This window comes from Pinus tabuliformis, chromosome 3_1, assembly GCF_031772625.1.
Source record: "Pinus tabuliformis cultivar Carrire ecotype Pingquan chromosome 3_1, CPIR1, whole genome shotgun sequence".
Taxonomy (NCBI): domain Eukaryota; kingdom Viridiplantae; phylum Streptophyta; class Pinopsida; order Pinales; family Pinaceae; genus Pinus; species Pinus tabuliformis.
This window is the reverse complement of record NC_142301.1, coordinates 475,238,845-475,261,119: the sequence shown is the minus strand read 5'-3', so window position 1 is coordinate 475,261,119 and position 22,275 is coordinate 475,238,845. Positions and strand designations below refer to the sequence as shown.

Here is a 22,275-nt window from a genome sequence, read left to right as displayed (position 1 = left end):
TCGAATCTTTAGATAGGAGATTCACATATTTACATATATTTAATGCTACTGAGTTTTTCAGTCCTTGACATTATTATAAAAAGTGAATGATACAGACTCTCAAACAAGAAGATAGTTGAAATGTTTATATGAAAAAAATAGTATTTGAGAATCACCTATTGTGGATACTATTAGATGTTTGGGTGAAATGGATGAATTTATTTGCACCATTTCTAAATCATACCACAAAGAAACATATTTATGGAGCATGGGATCTATATAGAGATAAACCTGAATGGTTTGAAATCTTTCCATATTCGATGCAATTATGTCAAGTTATTCTCGTTATCTCAGTAAGCACAGTAGTGTGTGAAGAGACTTCTCGAAATTAAATAGGATCAAAAGTAATGATAGATCAAGACTTTCATTGGAGACACTAGATATGTTAATGTTTTTGTCTCTTAGTGCACCTCATACTCTAAATGAGGTAGATTGGAATGTTATTTATGATGTATGGAAACAAATGAAAACTAGAAAGGCTTTTCTATTGGGAAAATATATTTATATTTTCAATGATGCAAGTTCAAATAGTTTTGAAGATCATGTAATGAATAGAAAAAACAGATTTTTACCTTTTCTTAGTGGAATTTGAGAAAAATGTTTGCATATTTACTAAGTTTATTGAGATTTTATAGTATTTTAATGTAGTCAATTTTTTTAATTTTTAAGATTTTAAAATTTTAAAATGACACTTTCAATTTGGCATTTTTTTAATGAAAGGTTCATTTAATATACATTTATCAAGAGAAATACAATTTCTTTTATATTTTTCCATCTTTGGAGAGAGATGAATATATGCCTTTACAAATGAAATTAAAACCAACCCTTTAAATTTGAAAATTGATTTCACTTATCATTATCACAAAATTTTTGGCAGTAAAAAATTCAAAATTAACCAATCATAACTCAAAGTCAACCTTACATGTAACTATATGAAAAAAATAAGAAAAAAAAAAAATCAAACTAATCAACGTGGTAATCCATCCTTTGGACTAACCCATTATTTATTCTCTAATGATATTCTTTCAGGATAGCGAAATCTCCATTATCTCATTGTCGAATAGTCTTGAGTGGTTTGAAATGTAATTGTCATTCTAAGTACAACATTCAAAGCAGATCATGTGAATGGTACAATACTACATATCAAATAATTTTTAATCATTTCAGACTTCATTGATATTTTGATGATAATGATGGTTAATGTCCACTAAAACCAAATTTTAGGTTATTGGACCTAAAAAACGAATTATTTAATTTGATTTAAGATTTTATTTCTTTACTTAAAAAATCCATTCAAAACAAATTAAGTGAAAAATATATATTATAAAATTAAAAAAATATGGTAAGAAAGCCACAAGCAAGCAGGAGATACAACATGGGAATTTTGGACTTATTTCCAACTGCAATGTCCCTGTACCAAAAAAAAATGTGGGACTACATATTGATGTTTTTTCACATATTGTAGATAAATACGGATGACACCAATAACCTGAATCATATAATGTAGACAGTGGTGCTTCTGGAAATTAAATTAAACCTGGCCACCGTATCGAAGAAGAAACTGACCAAAGACGTGCATTCTTCTTGAACAAGGCCCTACATGATATGTCTTGCCTTTAGGCATCTCTCAACTAGATTTTATGAAGTTGACGACAACAGATGCCAATTCGTTCTGATGGAAACTGTAGCCATGATCGGCTCCATCTATAACTTGAAGAACATGATTTGTTATAAGCTTATCAAATTCGAAGGCATCCGTAACAGGTATAACCTCATCCGTAGAGCCGTGAATAGTCAACACCCTGTAAAAGTTTCAAGAACTCATCAAAATCCCATGTCTAGAAAATTGATTATGTAAATATAGGTTTAAATCATTTTTTCTTACTTGCAAATAGTTAAAATAACATGAATAAAATATTTTAAAATGTAGAGTTCTAAAGTGGACCCATTTCAAAACACACTAGTATAGATTAAGCACAGATTTAATATAAATCTAGAAAGATCAAATTTATTTAGATGCAAATCTTTTTTTAGAATACAAAATATAATATGTAATATTTTATTGTAAATTTTTTTAAAGTGCAAAATACAATGTGTAATTTTTAGTTGTTTAAATTGTATTTTTGAATGCAAATATTTTTTTAGAGTGCAAAATATAATATATAATATTTTATTGTAAATTTTTTTTAAAGTGTAAAACAGTGCGAAACACGCATGTAAAAGAATATCAAATCAATTAATCAGGAATGAGCCAACAGCTCAATGATAATACAGAGATATTTACAATAATAGAAACATCAGGTTTCTATGTAGAATATAGGAACAATCAGTTTCATCTAAGAAACTGCTAAAAGAATAAAAATAGAAACAGCTAATAGGATGAGCATTAAATACTAAATAGAAATATTCTAATACCCTCCCTTAATGCTCAATCTATTTACAACACCAATAGACCCTCGGAATTTTACAAATTTATCAGGGCCAAGAGGCTTGGTGAAAATGTCGGCGAGCTGCTCTGTTGTGGGAACATATTGCAACTGAACTGAGCCGTCTTCAACCAGCTGGCGAATGTAGTGGCAATGAGTTTCCACATGCTTTGTTCGTTCATGAAAGACTGGATTCTTGGCAAGTTTGAGCACTCCCTGATTATCACAAAACAAAGAAGTAGGCCCTGTCTGGAAAACATGCATATCTGCAAGCATACGTCGAAGCCAAACTGCCTCACAGGATGCCTTAACTGCTCCCCGATACTCGGCTTCTGTTGAGGAGAGAGCCACTGCCTGTTGCTTCTTACTAGTCCAAGTAACAGCACCAGATCCGAGACTAAACACATACCCAGCTGTAGATTTACGGTCATCAACCGAACCTGCCCAGTCAGAGTCAGTGTAGCCACTGAGAATAGGATTGGAACTGTGAGTATATAAGAGGCCATAATCAGAAGTACCACGTACATAGCATAGCACCCGCTTTGCTGCTGTCCAATGATCAGCTTTAGGAGCTGACATGAAGCGGGAAATGTAGCTTACTGCAAAACTGATGTCAGGTCTGGTAGCAGTAAGATAGATGAGACTGCCCACTAATTGCCTGAATAAAGTTTCATCCACAAGGGGAGAGGATGACTGTGCTGAAAGTTTGAGCCCTGGTTCCATAGGAGTCGTGGCCGGTTTGCAGTCCTGCATTCTGAACCTTTCCACAAGATTTTTGGCATACTTGGACTGAGAGAGAAAGATCTGATTTTCAGTCTGCCAAACTTCAACCCCCAGACAGTAATGAAGAAGTCCCAAGTCTGTCATCTCAAAGGTGCTGCATAGATCTTGTTTGATCCCATGGATCAAATGTGCAGAGCTGTCAGTAATGATAAGGTCATCTACATAGACAACCACAAACAAGATATCATTACCAGTATGCTTGATATACAAGTTTGCATCAGATGGGCTCCGCTGAAAACCCTGATCTGTCAGATACTGATCAATTTTCATGTACCAAGCCCGAGGAGCTTGTTTCAATCCATAGATTGCTTTAGCTAACCGACACACTTTCTGTTCTTGACCAGCAACTTTGAATCCTGGAGGCTGCGTCATGTAGACTTCTTCTTGAAGATCACCATTTAGGAAAGCACTCTTTACATCCATCTGATGAACTTTCCAATTGAACTGAGCTGCTAGGGCAAGGAGAAGCCTTATGGTACTCATCTTGGCTGTAGGAGCAAAAGTCTCCTCATAGTCGATGCCTTCCTTTTGTGAGAACCCTCGAGCCACAAGACGAGCTTTATACTTGTCTATGGTTCCATCAGCTTTGTATTTCACTTTATACACCCATTTGCAGCCTATGGGCTTTTTTTCTGCAGGAAGATCAGAGAGTGTCCAGGTGTGATTCTTCTGAAGACTCTGGAATTCTGCTTCCATAGCCTGTTCCCACTCAGATGTACCCTTAGCCTCTGAATAGGTTTGAGGCTCAAAAATACTGTGTAGGTTAGCCATAAGAGCAAAATTGACTGTAGATTGTTGTCTGTTCTTATGTCTAGAAGTCCTACCTTCAAGGAGCTCATCATCCCGGAGATCACCAATGGTTTTAGCCCACCATTTAGGCCGAAGAGTAGAAGAACCAATATCAGGAGTAGAGGAACCAATATCAGGAGAAGGTGGAGAAGACTCAAGAGCAATAGGGGCAGCAAGGGGAGGGTTAGTTGCTGGAGGAAGCTCAGATAGGGTATTATCAAATACTGATGCTACATCATCCCTCCCATCAGGTGGACCGACCGGAAGAAGAACACTGTGAGGTTGATCCTCAGAACGCTGCTCAGAAGAAGAAGACTGAAAGAATCCTCTGTCTTCATCAAATACTACATCTCTACTGAAGCTAAGACGACCAGTGGTTATATCTATCAGCCTATAGGCCTTGTGATGATCACTGTAACCTGTCATCATGAGTTTCTGGCTTTTGGAATCCAACTTAGAGCGCTTAGCAGGTGGAATCCAAACATATGCAACTGAGCCAAATACTTTGAGGTGACTGATCTTAGGCTTATGACCAGACCAAACTTCTTCAGGAGTCTTCCCTTTAACAGCCTGAGTAGGTGATCGGTTAAGAAGGTAAACAGCAGTAAATACCGCTTCAGCCCAAAATTTGTTTGGAACACTCCTGTGTTGTAACATGGAACGAGCCATTTCAACAACCGTGCGGTTGCGACGCTCTACAACACTGTTCTGCTGGGGAGTGTAAGAAGTGGTTAATTGACGTTTGATGCCATGGATATCACAGAAGTTGGCAAAAGCTGAGGAACAAAATTCCCCCCCATTGTCGGTCCTAAGGTTCATGATATTATAACCAGATTCTTTTTCAACTAAGGTTTTAAACTTCTGAAAGGTACTAAGAGCATCAGATTTATTTTTTAAAAAATACACCCACATCTTTCTACTGAAGTCATCTACAATAAGTAAAAAATATTTGCAAGCAGTGATAGAAGGTGTATTCATAGGACCACAAATATCAGCATGAAGTAACTGAAGTACCTGAGATGCTCGCCAAGATTCTCCATTTTTGAATGAAGACCGATGTTGCTTTCCCGCTTGATAGGCGCTGCATATCCCCAACTGCTGAGTCTGAATATCAGGTAATCCTGACACAAGTCCCTCCCGAGAGAGCTGAGAGAGATACTGCATATTTAAATGCCCATATCGCTGATGCCATAGAGTGCTGATGGGAGAGACACGTGCTGCTAGAGCCACTTCTGGAGAGTCACCGGTGTCAAGTAACCTGTATAGACCATGGTCCTCTAGGCCAACAGCAACTGTTAGACTGGTCTCCCTGTCAATGATGGAGCACTTGTGTACACTGAACACAACATCAAGCTGAGGAGAATTCCTCATAATTTGGCTGACAGATAGCAGATTAATCTCCATACCAGGAACATAGTATACATTCAGAAATATGAGTGTGCGTCCACCAGACTGAATTTGAACTGTACCCCTGCCAGCTACAGTGTACTTTTCACCTCCACCAAATACCACGGAATCACTAAAAGGTGAGAAGTCCATAAACCAGTCACGCCTGTGAGAAAAGTGACGTGATGCACCAGAATCAATGTACCATGCAGAGGAAGGAACATGTTCTGAAGACCTTTTAGCCATAAAGGCGTAAAAGGCAGAATCTGTCTGCTCGGAATGTTCTGCAACATTTGCTATCTGATGTGGCCCTCCCTGTTTCTTCTGTTCAGAAGCAATCCTCTGTCGGCAATCTTTCTTCATGTGACCGAACCTGTGACAGTAATTACACTGCACACTTTTCTTCCTAGCAGGATCAAAAAAAGGAGAAGAGCCTTTCTGCTGAAAGGACTGAGAGGACTGGTATTTTGCAGCAAATGCATTTGCCAAGGGTACTGATGAAGCACCAAACTGCTGTTTCCACCGATCCTGCTGCAGAAGTTTGGTACATAAATCTGGAAACTTCAGATCAACATTTGTGGTCGTAATGTTGAGAGTTTCTATGAAGTGTCCATAAGATTTCGGTAGACTTTTCAGAGTAATAACTACCATATCTTCTTCCTCCATGGTCCGCCCAATGGCTTCGAGCTGATCTCGAATGTCTTTAATTCTGTTGAGATGTTCCTGTAAAGACATATGTTCATCCATCATGATGGAGAACAACTGATTTTTGAGAAAAAATGCTCTGCTTTTGTCAGATGTCTCGTGCAGTTCTTTCAACTGTTGCCAGATTTCAGCGGCGGTCTTGCCAGAAGGAATCTGTGGTAACTGATCATCAGCGACAGAGAGCTTGAGAAGCATAACAGCCTCTCGATTTCGATCATCAAATTTATCTTGATCGGTACCAGCTGTACCGGGATGGGGCTCTTTGCCCAAAATGAGCTGATCAAGACGCCTGTATTAAAAAATGGTCAGCATTCTTTGTTTCCAAATGTTATAGTTGCTGCCATTAAAGCGTTGATTTCCTTCTAACATCAGATTGGTGAGCGTGGCCATTTTCCTAAAGACAATACAGAAATCTGACACAAAAAAAATGTAGCTGCCTGCTTAAAATTCCTCTTTCAGGATGACTGTACCACACCTTAACAAATTCTATTTTGAAAGAAATAGGCGTGCACAAAAAATTAACTCAGATCTGTACCAGATCAAATACACCGGACAAGAGGTCACCTGTATCTTTATAAGATTACAGCTGATGTGAAGGAAAAAAAAATACTTAGACCGATGTTGTCCACGCTGTTTTGATCCCACCGCTTTAATGAAAACAAATGCCGTCACGGACACGAATGGTTTACTGTGCCTAGCAATATTGTCAAACTATCGAAATGTGTTTGGCAATGTTCAACAACAGAACTTCCATATACTATACGATCTGGAAAACGAACTGCTTTCCTTCGAGCCAGCTGTTTGCGACAGTTTATAAAGCAGGTCATTCACAGCTCTAAAAAAATGGAACATTAATTCATCAATGAAAAACACATCCAACGTCGAAACCAAAACTGAAATGGCCGTAATCTGGCGTCCAACGTAATCTAGAAAATGTCCGTGGAAAATAATGCCGTAACTTATACTCTGCGGAGGGCGTCGAATTATAAGTGACGTGAAAGGTGTTGACAAGGATACCCGTGCCGCTGGAAAGTGTTGAAGAGTATACCCGTGCCGCTGGAAGGAGTTGACGAGAATACCCATGCCGCTGGAAGGAGTTGACGAGAATACCCGTGCCGCTGGAAAGTGCCGTAACGTGGTTCTGTCGAATACGCAGCGGAAATACTTGAGCAAACAAAAACGAATTAATCTTTGATGTCCGCTACCGCTTCCGGTTTTAATTCACCATCAAAACTCGAACCCGAAGAATAGCAATAGAAAAAAACGACCACAGAGAGTATAAATTTGAGACCCTGGAGTGTGAAAATCTTTATGCCGTTACCATGTTTCTCACTGTAACTCGCACAGATCTTAAAGAGGGTTTTTATCAGCGTTTTGTCTCACACCAGCAACGCGCAGTTGAAAACGAAGGTTGAAGATCCGCAGTTCGTTCCTGCATGGAGGCACCAGCAGTGGCTGAGGATTCACGGGCCACTTCAAAACAGATAAACTTCAACCGACAAATCGATTGCTAATTTCAAAAATGCCGGATTTTAATTTTAAGACAATTTCACGATTCCGAGCACCGCCACACAGTTAATTCCTCATAAAATGATAATGCAGGAGAAGAATCCCTTTCTGTATCGAGATTGACGACTGTAAGCTTTTATCACAGTGAGCAAAGCCGAAGCTAAGACTCAGTGAAGGCTACTTGGCTTACAGAGGGCTCGACCTTAGAAAGGAATGAAGAGGATAGCTGATCAAGAAATCTACAGACCCTGAGAGCAATTTCGAAATGAACTACTGAATTTTTCAAACTGTGAAAAATTATTTCGAAAAAAAATCCCTGTGCTCTGATACCATAAAACAGTGCGAAACACGCATGTAAAAAAATATCAAATCAATTAATCAGGAATGAGCCAACAGCTCAATGATAATACAGAGATATTTACAATAATAGAAACATCAGGTTTCTATGTAGAATATAGGAACAATCAGTTTCATCTAAGAAACTGCTAAAAGAATAAAAATAGAAACAGCTAATAGGATGAGCATTAAATACTAAATAGAAATATTCTAATAAAGTGCAAAATATAATGTGTAATTTGTAGTTGTTTAAAATGTACTTTTGAATGTTATATAGAGTAAGGAACTTAACTTGTAAGTCTAAAAAGTTTTTGTTGCATTTCTACAAACAAACAAAAAAACACACTTACGAAAACACCATTCAATAGATTTATATGATATATACATAATTTTTTTAAGCAATATATAATATATGTATAGTTGACATTAAAATTTACATAACATGTGTATCGAGACCAAATTAAAATGGTATTTTTGTTATTAATACATTTTTAAGTATATGTCAATATTAATTGGTATATATTTTATTAATAATTTACATTTAATATTTTATTATATGCAACATTACTATAATATGTTCTTTAACATTTGATTCTATATATAGATATATATGAAGTGGATATCAACTTAAATTACTTAATATAGATTTTTAAATAGTTTATTTAAATCTTGTGTTGACATATTTTTTTAAAGTATAAGGTTTAAACATCTTACTAGAACTTTTATTTTTTTCTAATTACTTTACATGAAATTTTGTTTCGTCACATGGACAACTAACTAAACATACATGGCATATTCAGTTTTTTTTATCATAGCCAACATTGTTTTTTTATTTAGATAAAAGTTTAATTTTATTTTAAGAGAGACATATACCAACTCCATGTTGGCACAATTAAAATTACACATCACCCTCATATTGGGATGTAGAATGAGCCTCTCGACTCAACAAGAAAGTTAAATATGTCATTTAGATTTAGCATTTGGGTCTCACATATGCCTAAACAACACAAAATGTAGAAGCAACATCCCAAATGTACATCAATCTACCCTAACATATTCTAAGTCTTCTTTTGAAAGAAATAACTTTGTAGAATTCCCCACTTTCTTGAGATTTTGGATGTTTGATTTTGTAGCATTGGAAGGTCTTTTACAGCATGTAGGAAAATAAGACCTCTTTAGGTGGTTGTTCGAGAAAAGAATTAATATGATCTCTTTCTTAAATTTTAACATAGGAAAAAGTACCTCGATTAATTATTTAATTAATGTTGACTTTGGACAAATGTTTTCCTATGGATAATTAATTATTTAAGTGACTTAGATTGAATCTCCACGGTTGAACAAAGAAAGCTAATATTTTATCCTAGCCCTCGATCACTTTAGAGATCAAGGACTTGGCCAATGGAGAAATTATAAAGAGAACCGATGGAAGAGGATGAAGACACATTACATTGTGATTATTGAGAGAACAATTTTCTCAAAAAGTGAAAGATCCCAGGACTGAAGAAAAGGGAAAAGGATTGCAATAGTGAAATTTTAGGAGCAAATTTTAGGGAGGGCAAGTCTATGAGAGAGAGTTCGAATTACTAAACAGAAGGGTCGAGTTTTGGAGAAAGGCCAAATTATCCAAAGGTTGATTTTTCTCTAGTGCGCAAGGGTTATAGGAAGGGAGAAAGAGGGGCCAAGTCAGCTAGTAGAAGAGGATGATTTTTCTAGGGCTGAAATCTTTAGGACGGTCAAATTCCTTGAGGACTATTTTACCTAGGAGCCAATTTCCATGTTCCATGTGTGGTAATTTAATTGTGTATTCTTTGTGGGTCTAGGTCCTAATTTCCCTTCACAATATAAAGTGAAAAATGATTGTTTTGGGAGAATTTTATTGTTGTAGTGTGACTAATTTTCCCTATTTTATTTCTGCTACAAATTTAATAATTGAACTTTCAAATAGTAGTTATTTTATTTTCCAACATTTTCAAATTTTATTGAGTAAAAATTTATGGGTATAAGATAATTATTGAGGTATAAATAAATTATATCTAGCATTAGATATTTTAAGGTGTCAGAGCAATAGAAACTTTGTGGAATAGATCATACAACACAAGGGTTTTACAACAACAAATTTATTTGATCAGCAAAATTTTTATTTTGCAACAAAGGCTTTGTGCTTGAAATCGATATGGTGAAATTGCATCATCTAGTTTGAGATTTAAAGATAGTTTGGAGGGGCTACAAACATTAGACCGTCAAAGGAGAGGATCATCATTATTTTGATGGCAAATAGCCTGTGTTCCTTTGGATTGTTAGAAAATCAGAAAGGCAAAAAGATTCTTATGTTGATAATTTCTTGTGATATTCTTATGTTCTTATTAACTTTCTTATGTTCTTTATCTTTGTTTCAGTGAGCAATTATCAAAAGAAAATCATGAAGATCAGGGACACCAGATGTAGGCGAACAGCCATGGCTAAAACCCCTATATAGGAGAAACCCAATCAAGAACTCTTCCTTCAATAATTTAGATTGAAATGGACCAAGACCTTAGACCAACAGACTTTCCTCCACGAAGTCAGCCTTCCAAGATGATATAGTAGTCTCTTCTTATCTAGCAGCTTCAGTCCAACAATAATCCAGAAATTCGACTTCCCAGTTGCAGAATTTCTACCCCCAACAATAGAATTTTGGTCTCCCAGTTATTGTAGAATTTTCCCCCCCTTCTTATAGCTACACAGCTTCACACATGTCAGAAAGAGAGAAAATTTCGACCTTTTACGCTTGAGAGAGGCCTTCTTTTTCTTTGTTATCCTTCTTCTCTTCTTCCTTGAAATTCGCACCTTTTTCTAGCCCCAAAAGTTGCAGATCGAACTTGTTGTGTGTGAGTCCCAAATGAGGTTGAGTTGATGCCTTCATATAGTGATTTTTCTTCCCAGTTTAGGCCGACTTGTCCAGTTTGAGGCCGACTTGGTGGAGGAGGCCTAATTGACCTATTTTACAATAAAATAAATTTCTTCTTTGACAAATAAATCCCAAGAAGGGTTCTTTACATTATGACATGGACAAGGACACTTGACACAAATCCTAGAATCCTACAATGGAGGCTTTGACCTAAAAACAATTGACCCAAGCATGAAACCATGTTTTAATAAGTCAATTTTAATGGTAATAAAATTTCAAATTCTTTCTTTTGACAAATACATTATATTGTGACTTAAATACATTTATGAATACCAAACCTAGTTACGTTCCTCAACACTCCCTCTTAACTAGGGAGGTATTCATAATTACAACCATATCGAGGTACACGGAAGATCTCCAATATGAATTACAAAGAGTTCAAGCACACTCAGTGCCACAGACTAGATACTGGACTAGGGTTATATATCCAGGTGGGACTAAGATGGACTCAAGCATTCAACCACTCTAGGTACCATCAGACTTGTTAACCATCAACCCAAGGATCTACGTGTGTATCCAAGGTCATAGCTCCATGACGAACGCCACCCTCCCTCTTTGGGATCTAGACATCAACACATAGGTCAACCAAATGTCCTCCCAAGCATCAACCATTAGATGCTTCAACTCTACCTATCAAACTAGATATATCCATTTGTCCAAGCATGCTTCCAGAGTGTTCAACATTTTTATGGAGAGATTCAACTGTATAAACACAAACCCCAGCCAATAATAAACTTTGAAATATACATACAAGTAAACACAAACCTTCGAGGTCCTCATTCATTCGGATGTTGCTTATATCATCATAAAGGTATTCATTTATAATTTGTTAGAAGCATTCTTCTTCTTTCATTTCTTCAGCAACACCAAATACATCCTTAGATCTTTTCAAGTCTTTTGTTTTCGACTTCATATTCATCAATAGTACATTTTCTTACTTCAAGGTATTCATGGTCATAATATGCCCTCCCTCTTAATCGGGGAGATATACCTTTATCCAGACTCCCTCTTAACTTAGGGAGATCAACTACTTTCTTCTTCTATGACATCAGAGAAGCATCAACCTTTCATAACTTCATCAAGGTCATCTTGATCATGCTCATACAAACATCATGTGTATCTGCAAAACATTAATAGAAAGTACAAACAAATATATATAGAAGCATGAGGTTAATCGTATCAAAGTTATGTCAATATAATGGAACCATCAAAATAATCAAGTACTTTAGACATCAAATATCTATATCTAGTTAGGAGACATATACTTATAAACTTCAACTTCTTTGCTAGGGTTTTGTTACAAACCCTAGACTACACCACAAAGTAACTTAGATCGGTCTCATCTTATTTAGGGCCTCAATGTCACCTCCAAAGATATGAGACAGTATCTTCAATAATTATTGCAAGGCCTAGATTTTATTTTCGATACATAAAGCCTTAGATATAAGTAATCCAATCAACTAACAATCTTATTATGCTTCTAATGTTTCAACAAAGTTATACTTTACTAAGGTTTGATACAAATCGTAGACTAAATCATATCCAAAACAATATCATCATATTCTAGAATATCATTCTCTACTAGGGCTTTGTTACACACCTTAGAATTTACATGAGTAACAACAATTAGGTTAGCATACTCTAATATACATATCTATGATTTCATAGTCATGCATAAGCATACAACAATATCTCCTAGGTAAACCTAGGACAATAATATCAATACATTAAAGTTAGACATACAACAATTTTGACCAACCTGGGGTTTTGATCAGACGGACAAACATAAACCTAGGGCTTCATTCCTATGATCTTACTATAGATAATATAAGGGTTTTTCTCATAAACCCTAATTCAGCAAACCCTAAAGATCTAGGGATTTAACACATCATTTTTTATAGAAAACCCTAAAGGACTAGGGTTTTTATTATAACAATATCAAGACTTTAAACAAGAGAATAGGATTTCTAGACTTCATCATTAACGCTAAGTAGACTAGGGTTTCATAAATATAGACATACACTTAGTTTAGGGTTTTATAGAGAACCTTTTAGGGTTCCATATGAATGATATAATGAGGGTAGATTCAATCTAGTGATTGATCACCCAAACAAGAATCTCTTACAATTCAAAACCCTAGGCATGACGATGTTAGTAATGTAGAGCAAAATTTAAAAGAAATACGATCATACATTTATATGAAGAGATCTTTGTAACAAAGCTTATATGCCAAGACATACCTTGGGTTGTTTCTTAACAAACCTTGTAGGAAATTAATGCTTGAAGGGCTTCAATGGAACTTATTTCAAGCTTCAAGTCTATCCTTTAAGGTCTTCTCCATGATACTTGAGCAATTAGCAAGCATTCCTAGCCAAGGAAAAATATCAAGAGAAAGCTTATTAACATATAATACAAACACATCTTGATAAGAGAGGGAAACCAAACATAAACGATAAGACAAGGAGTAAGATACTTATCTTTGGTAAAATGGTGAGGTGTTCTAACAATACCCGCTAGACTTACAAATTCTAGAGATCAAAACACAAAGGAAAACAATTCAGAACTTAGAATAGAAGACCAAGTGAGGATATGTGTAAGGGAGGACTTAGTAGTCTAAGTCCTTCTGTTCCGATTCTTCTTCAGTCTTGTTCTTCTTCAGTGGTCCTTCATCAACAACATTTGCTTGATCCCTATTTATTTTCTTATTTCTTGGATTGTCAGGAAAATGACTCTGGTAATGTCCCAACTTGTGGCAATTGTAACATTCAACCTTGGATAGGTCCATTTTCTTCTTTGGTCCTTTGAATTTCTTGAAGGTTCCCTTCTTTTTGTGATGAGCTGAGTAAGAATTCAAGGTGTTTTCTTTTTCATTTCCTGTTTTTTTGTTTACCATTGATATTTTGGCTTCTTCTTGGCTACATACATTCCACATTTGTTCAAATTTAGGCAAATCCTTCCAACTATTGAGTCTTGATGCAAAGGCACTCCAAGATTTAGGTAGTCCTCGAAGAGCGTTCATTACGAGCTCCTTTTCTAGGACAGCTTCATATATTGCTTGGAGTTCATCTCTATTCTAGATATACTTATAAACTATGAGGAAACAATATCATCATTTGTCATCTTAATAGTTCTTAGTTCATTCTTAAGGCTTATTATTTGACTTATGTTCTTGATTGTGAATAACTTGGAGAGAGCCTCATACATTTCTTGAGCGGATTTTATGTTGGATATGTATGGAATTAAGTTATCCTTAACTCCATCCACAATTAGATTCATAGCCACGATTTCAATTTTTGTAATCTTCACTTTATCTGCATTACTTGATTCATCGGTAGGCTTCTTGACTCTTCCTTGAACAAGATCTAAGACTTTATTCTTTTCGAGAATAAGATCTATTCTATTTTTCCAAGCCCTATAGTTGGAGGCTCCTTCTAGTTTGTTTTATGCCTTCATTGAGTTTGTCATGTTGATATCTTCTATTTCTAACCTTAAAACTCCTTATTCTCCTTTCAATAGATCTTCAGACTAGCATTTTCCTTCCTTCTTTCACCTTAGCTTTGGTTCCATGTTAGAAAATCAAAAAGGCAGAAAGATTTTCTTATGTTGATAATTTCCTATGATATCTGTATGTTCTTATTCACTTTCTTATGTTTTTATTTATCTTTTTTCATCAATCAATTATCAAAAGAAAATCATGAAGATCAAGGACACCAGATGTAGGTGGACAGCCAGAGCTAAAACCCCTATATAGGGAAAATCCCAATCAAGAACTCTTCCTTCAGTAATTCAGATTGAGATGGACCAAGACCCTAGACCAACAAAGTTTCCTCCACCAAGTCAGCTTTCCAAGATGACATAGTAGTCTCTTCTTATCCAATAGCTCCAATCCAACAATAATCCAAAAATTCAACTTCCCAGTTGCAGAATTTCAACCCCCGGCAGTAGAATTTAGACCTCCCAATTACTGCAAAATTTCGGCCCCCTTCCAATAGCGACACAACTTCACACGTGAGAAAGAGAGAAATTTCAACCTTTTATGCTTGAGAGAGACCTTCTTCGTTATCCTTCTTCTCTTCTTCCTTGAAATTCGCACCTTTTTCTAGGCCCAAAAGTTGCAGATCGAACTTGTTGCGAGCAAGTCCCAAATGAGGTCGAGCTGTTGCCTTGATATAGTGATGTTGTTGCCCAATTTAGGCCAACTTTTCCAGTTTGAGGTTGAATTGGTGGAGGAAGCCTAATTGACCTATTTTACAATAAAATAAATTTCTTCTTTGACAAATAAATCCTAAGAATCGTTCTTTACATTATGACATGGACAAGGACACTTGACACAACCCCTAGAAGCCTACAATGGAGATTTTGACCTAAAAACAACTGACCCAAGCATGAAACCCATGCTTAAATAAGTCAATTTTAATGGTAATGAAAATTCATTTTCTTTCTTTTGACAAATACATTATATTGTGATTTAAATACATTTATGAAAACCGAACCTAGTTATATTCTTCAACATGGATCATGTGCAAATAGTCAAACACAATCTAAAGGATGTGAAGGCTAGAGGGATCATATTGGATGCTATGGAGGATAACATAATCATTCACATATTAAGAAAGCATACATCTCACCGAATGTGGTCAACGTTGATGAACTTGTACCAAAGTAACAACTAAAACAGGTAAATGATACTGAGAGAGAAACTAAGAAACATAAGAATGAACATATCTATAATTGTAACCTCATACTTCACAAGAATCCAATAGGTTTGTGATGAACTGTAAGTTGTTGGAGAAATCGTGGATGAGGGTGAACTTATCAAGATAGCCCTGAGTGGTTGTACCAAGCAATGGGCTACCTTTGTAACAAGTACCCTTGCTAGAGACAAGCTTCCTGTATGGGCCAGTTTGTGGGACGAGTTCACCCAAAAGGAGATACAGAGAGTTCGATATCTAGTGGATAGCATACAGGTGGAGGTGGATATGAAGAACTTTCTTTTGCTAGGCAAGCAAAGAATGGAAAGGGTAAAGCCAAGCAAAACTAGAGTCGAGGAGGATCTTCACAAGAAGAGAAAAGGGACATGAGCAAATTCAAGTGCTTTGCATGGAAAATTTTAAGGATGAAAATTTATCTTAAAGTTTAAAATTCTTGGTGAATCTCATTGGTCCATGATATGCAATCTGTAAAAGGTTCAGTGATATTTTGTAAAAATATTCAATTTTATAATCATTTTATATGGTGTGTATATAAAATTTTGCCTTTAAGTTAAATTTATTTTATTCTATAAAATTTGGATCAAACATTTTTAGAAAAAGATGGAAATCAATGAATCGTTCTTTTGGAAAAATCATGGAAGATTAGCCCCTAAAATTTTCCCTACCTCATTCTAAGTGATGTTTGGCAGGCAGTGATGTTTACCTGTAAATGATATTCCTATAACAGTGGGCATGGGAGCATTCTTGGTATGATAATGTTCTTGCAATAATCAATATATGGATAGATGACATGACAACAACTCTCATTAGACAAGGACGTTCTAAGTGATGTTTGGTAGACAATGATGTTTGGCTCTAAATGATATTCCTATAACAATGGTAACCTAAATGCATGGGAGCATTCTTCATATGATAATGTTCTTGCAATAATCAATATATGGATAGATGACATGACAACAACTCTGATTAGACAAGGTCAATGACTCTGATGGCAGTATGATGACAGTGCATCTATAATATGGTGAGATAATGACTGGATTGTATTTCAGAGATCTTGTTTTATATGATGACAAACACCTTTGTTGGCAGTATATCCTTGACATTAACCTTAGCTCAGGTAGTAATCTACATATTCTTGTCACAGTAACTTTTGCTCTTATGATATATATATTTGATATAGTGACCTTTGTTATATGGTTGTGTTCATGACAGTATGTCTGATGCATTGTTATAAGGACCAAACTAGACCGACCGGTTCAAAACAATTCGACTGTTATGAGGCAAAAATCAGTTTGAACCGGTGACTTGAACTGTTTTTGTTCGGTTCGATATAGTAAATCCACGTAAAACATAGCAAGTGGGGCACGCTTTGCTTTTTTTCTTTTAATGTTGGTTTTAGTTGGGCACTAACCCAGAATAGGTGCCTAATATTCAAGCATATGGCCCAACTATTACTATGCATTTTCATGGTAATATTAAATTCTTAAATTCAAATGACTCAGGATGTTTGAGAGTGGTTTTGACCTCATTGGATTTCATATGGAGAAAGTAGAAATTTAGATCTCACTCAAAATCCAGCAAGCTTAACAGTTTTCCATGATTTTAGGATTGGGGGAATCGCAATGCTACATTAGATTTTCTTATGTACGAGTGTATGGAACTAGTATTTAATCAAGAGCACAAAGCCCTCTATGTATCTTGATGTCAGTGGGATTGGTTTTTGAACTCCTCTATCATGAGCCTATTAAAAAATACCCATCACTCAAACAAAATCTTGACTTAACATGTTATGATTTTTCTCTCTTATTTTAATGCTTAAAGGGTGATATTGATGACGAGGATCCCAATATAGGCAATGATTTGATGATATGTAGGTATTTTTTGTAGCATTATGTTTCTTGGATGCCAGGGGCCATGTGGAGCTTGTTTGCTGATGTATTTTTGGTTTAGAGATGGATTTCACTCGGTGTTATTTTGGTTATGTGAACCCTTATATAAATGAGAACTTTTGCTTATTTTTGTATAAATGGCTTGGATTTATATCAATGCACATGATCAATTGACCATTTTTTTGGTCCATTTTTCGTATGGTTCTAACTGGTTCCCGATCTAGGGGTCTACCAATTCAATGATTGGTCCAGTTCTTTTAACTATGGTCTAATGTCCTAGTTGACTATGACAACACATTGGATGGAAAATGTGACAATGTTGATGATGATAATGTTTCTTGCAACAGTGATATAGCAGAAGCTTTCTTGGATTATTGGATGTCAATTCACAAACGTAGTTGTGAACTGACTTGGATTAGCCCTAGGAGACCTAACGTAATGATGTATCTCACTATGAATGTACTTTGTATCTTGGCAGAACAATTGATGAATATCTAATTGAAAAAGAATTTGGATGGGTTTTGCCCTGGTTTCTAATCAAAACTCCAGTGTCCCCTTTGTGCATGTTTTTCTTTGTTGTTCCTTTCCGTTCCACTGTCATATTGATGTTATTGTTCTTTCTACATAATTGTTAATGATGTTATGATGTAATGGGGTGAATGCATATGTGAATGATGATAAAGTTTGAAATGCAATTATCTTCAGCAAAGAACAATATATTCTTAGAAAAATTAACAAATCTCAAGTGAGGCTTAGGATTTAATCCTAGCCATTGATCACTTATGAGATTCAAGTTAGGGATTTTGGCTTGATGAAATTATAAAAAAAATCTTAAGGGAGAGGTGAAGATGCATTATGTTGAGGAAGTAATTTTCTTAAGAGTGAGAGGCTTGATTAGACTGAAGACAAGTGAGGAAAAATTGCAACAGGGAATTTCAGAGAAGCTGAAGCTAGGAAAGAGAGAGGTCATGTCAACTAAAGAGGACGGTCAAATTACTAGAGGAGGGACGAAATATCCAGAGGCAAAATTTCTCAAGTGTGCAAGGATTGTACAAGGGAAAAGAGAAGGGTCGAATTGCTCATGATGGAGGCTAAATTTTTTAAAGGTCAACTTCCTTCAATAGTGTCGATTTCCTTGAAGTCGATTTTTCCAAATGGAGCCGACTTCTAGGTTCCTAGCAATTGTATTTTTCTATGTATTCTCTATGGGTCCAGGCCCAAATTTTACTAAGAAATTTCATATAAAGGAATATTGTGTTGGGCACAGATTTGTTCTTGTAGTGTGATTAATTTCCTTATTTTTCTTCCACTACATTTTATTTTTTGAGTTAATAAACTAGTGTGTTAATTTTATCAACAATTTCAGAAATATTTGAGATTAATATTTTTTGGGTTCTTCAATAAATTGTTGAAGTAAAATAAATCAAATTAGGTATAAAAGAATTAGCATGGTATCAAAGCAATAGAAACTCTATGGAGGGGATCATATACCACCAGGGTTTTATGGAAGCAAATTATTTTTTGCAGTTGAATTTTATTTTACCGCAAGCGTTCTGTAGCTAAAGTTGATCTAGTGATATCGCATCATCAAGTCTGAGGTATGAATATAGGCTGGAGGGGGCAGTAAACAAACTTCAATCCATAAAAGTAGAAGATCGCCATTGTTTTAATGGAAATGGTTCATGAGAAATTTCAAGCCAAGAGATTCAAGTTCCTTCAAATGCCACCCAAGCAACTAAACAAAAAATAAAAGATATAAAGGCCAAGTGTATCATTTTGGAGGGTGTGAAGGATCACATAATCCATCATATAACAAAGAAGGATTCAAGCTATAAAATATGGACAACTTTGACAAAGTTGTACCAAAGTGACAACCAAAACATAAATATGGTGCTAAGGGAGAAGCTAAAAAACATTAAGAGGAACAGATCTGACACTGTGGCCTCATTCTTCACAAGAGTTCAACAGGTTTGTGATGAAATTTCTACTCTTGGGGAAGAGGTGGATGACATGGAGAGCTTGTGAAAGTAGTGTTATGGGTGTATCAAGCAGTGGGCTACATTTGTGAAAGGTATCCTAGCCAAATATAAGCTTCTTGATTGGGCCAAATTGTGGGACAATTTCACCCAAAAGGAGATTTGGGAGGAATCCATAACTGGTGTACAACACAAAGACGGAGATGAGGAGAACCTTGCTCTTGTTGGGCAAGAAGATAAAGGGAAGGTTAAAGCCAAGCAGAACTAGAATGGAGGAGCACCTTCATAAGGGAAGAAAGACATGAGCAAAGTCAAATGTTTTGCATGTCATAAGTGCAGTCATTATGTCGAACAGTGTTCAAACAAGAAGAAAGGAAAAGGGAAGAAAACAATAGTTGCCTACATAAATAGATGAGTTGGAGGAAAAATTCAAGAAGAAATTTTCTCTTGGATCTTGTCTCTCCGACACCATTATCAAAGGGGTGTGGTATGTGTATAGTGGAGAATCTTCTCACATGATAGGATCTCTTGATATCTTCACCAGTATGGCCAAGGAGAGCAAAGAACTACGTGTCGAGCTTGGTGACAACACTAGGTAGTGGAGGGCATTGGTAGCATAGAGTTCCAGCTAGACTCAAGCAGTCTTCTGGAGGTGAAGGAGGTAATGTATGTACCTTGGTTGGAAAATAATTTATTCTCAATTTTGAACATGGAGGATAGAGGATTGGAGGCCAGTTTCACAAAAGGTGAGGTAGTTGTTAAGCCAAAAAGGGATGATCTTGGCGTGAGACAAGTTATAGATAGTACGAAGAATAAATTGTATTTGTTGAAACGACAACCAATGAAAGCCCTAGTACATAGCAGTGATAACCAAAGTGAGATTTGGCACAAGATTATGGGACATCTACACTACAAGGCTCTACCATTGTTACGAGAGATCGTCATTGGCCTTCCAGAGTTAAGTATAGAGCATGATGGTGTGTGTAAAGGATGTGCACTCAAAAAGCAAACCAAGGCATCATTTCCTAGCAATGAGACCAAGTCCAAGGATGTGTTGGATTTGGAACATTTCGAAATCTGAGCTCATATGCCAGTCGAATATATCTAATGATGTAGTGATTTTGTGATGTACATTCATAGATGACTATTCCAGGAGGACGTGAATTTACTTCCTGGAGGACAAGGATGAGGTCTTTGGTTAGTTTAAAGAGTTTAAAGCTCTTATGGAGAAACATACTAGGAAGAAGATCAAGGTCATGAGATCAGGATATGGGGGCAAGTATAACTCCAATGAGTCTAAGAATTTTTACAGGGAAGCAAGAATCATGAAAGAGCTAGCAATGACCTATAATCCATAGTAGAATGGAGATGACAAAGAGGAAAAATAGGAGTATAGTTGGAGCAACCAAGGCCATGATCCATGATCATGATCTTCCTATGTTCTTGTGGGTAGAGGCATGTAATACAATTGTATACTTGCAGAACAGGAGTCCTCACAAGGTTGTGGAGGACATGACTCATGAGGAATCTCTCACAAGAGTGAAATAGGAGGTAAGTGTTCTACACATATCTGGTAGTCTAGTGTATGTCCACATTCCTTCAAAGACGAGGACTAATCTAGAGCCCTCACTAAAAAGGGGCATTTTTGTTCAAAATGGTGAGACTCAAAGGCCTACATGGTCCGCATTCTAGGACAGAGGAAGATAGTGGTCAACAGGGATGTTAGATTCGAAGAGCGTAGGACCTATAGGAGGTCACATGGGATAGATCCAATAATGGCATATGATAGGGAGTGAGAGGTTTTGAAGGATATGTTAGGAAGCAGCCAAGATGAGTTGATCAGAGAGATGTTCAAGAGCCTGTGGAGGATCCTAACAACACTTTCAGGGAGAGTAGACCACCAACCAAGTTTTCCAGTTATATGGCCTTAAAGAGCCACATTAGTGAGTCTGAGCCTTCAATCTTTGAGGAGGAAGCAAATCAACAAGTTTGGAAGGATTTCATTATGGAAGAGTATAGTTCCATCATGAAGAATAATGTTAATTGTACCAAGGCCTGAAGGGAAGGCAATCGTCACATATCAATGGATTTATAAGATCAAACAGGCAACAAATGGGATTGTTAAGAAGTATAAAAAAAGGTTCATGGTGAGAGGGTTCTCTCAGAAGGAGGGAGTAGACTATGAGCAGACATTTGCTCTTATTTCCAAATATGCATCTATCAAGGCAGTCAATTCTATTGCTTTAACGATGGGGTGGAGAATACATCATATGAATGTGAGGACTACCTTCCTCAATGGGGTAATTGTGGAAGAGGTGTATATTGAGCAACCTCAATCCTTTGAAGTGCATGGGAGGGAGTCCCATTTATGGAGATTGAAAAAGGATTTTTGCAAATTTAAGCAAGCACCCCATGGATAGTACTCTAGGATTGATGGGTACCTATTTGGATTCACAAGACTGATGCAGACTCCAACTTATACTATGTACTTGTTGACGGTGAGCCACTTATCTTAGTATTGTATGTTGACGATCTCTTTCCAGTAGGATCGAAGAAGTTCATAGGGATGTGCAAGGAGGGCCTTGCTTTGGAGTTCAAGATGAAGGACATTGGTTTGATGCACTACTTCTAGGGGTTAAAGGTGTGGAAGCAGCCAGGACAGATCTTCCTTTGGCAAGGAAAGTATGTAGTTGAAATTTTCAGAATATTCAATATGAAGGATTGTAGACTGATGTCTACACCTATGATCACCAACTTGAGGAAGTTAAGTGCTTCAGA

General features: G+C 36.4%; 1 protein-coding gene across 5 annotated transcripts in view; it reads right to left on the bottom strand.

The window, feature by feature from the left end:
* LOC149187843 (putative uncharacterized protein YDL057W) overlaps nucleotides 1-22,275 on the bottom strand; it is a 383,231-nt gene that overhangs the window by 27,000 nt on the left and 333,956 nt on the right. For 3 of the 5 annotated variants that reach the window (XR_016255791.1, XR_016255792.1, XM_089411484.1), the window contains one exon: nucleotides 1,614-1,841. The exons of 1 other annotated variant lie outside the window; for it this stretch is intronic. Coding sequence is in view for 2 of the 4 variants with exons in the window: in XM_089411484.1 (XP_089267610.1) it covers nucleotides 1,834-1,841 (8 nt within the window). In the remaining 2 variants the exon portion in view is untranslated. Of the gene's footprint in view, nucleotides 1-1,342; nucleotides 1,842-22,275 lie in introns of those variants that run through there. One more of the 5 variants, XM_089411482.1, reaches the window with a different exon arrangement.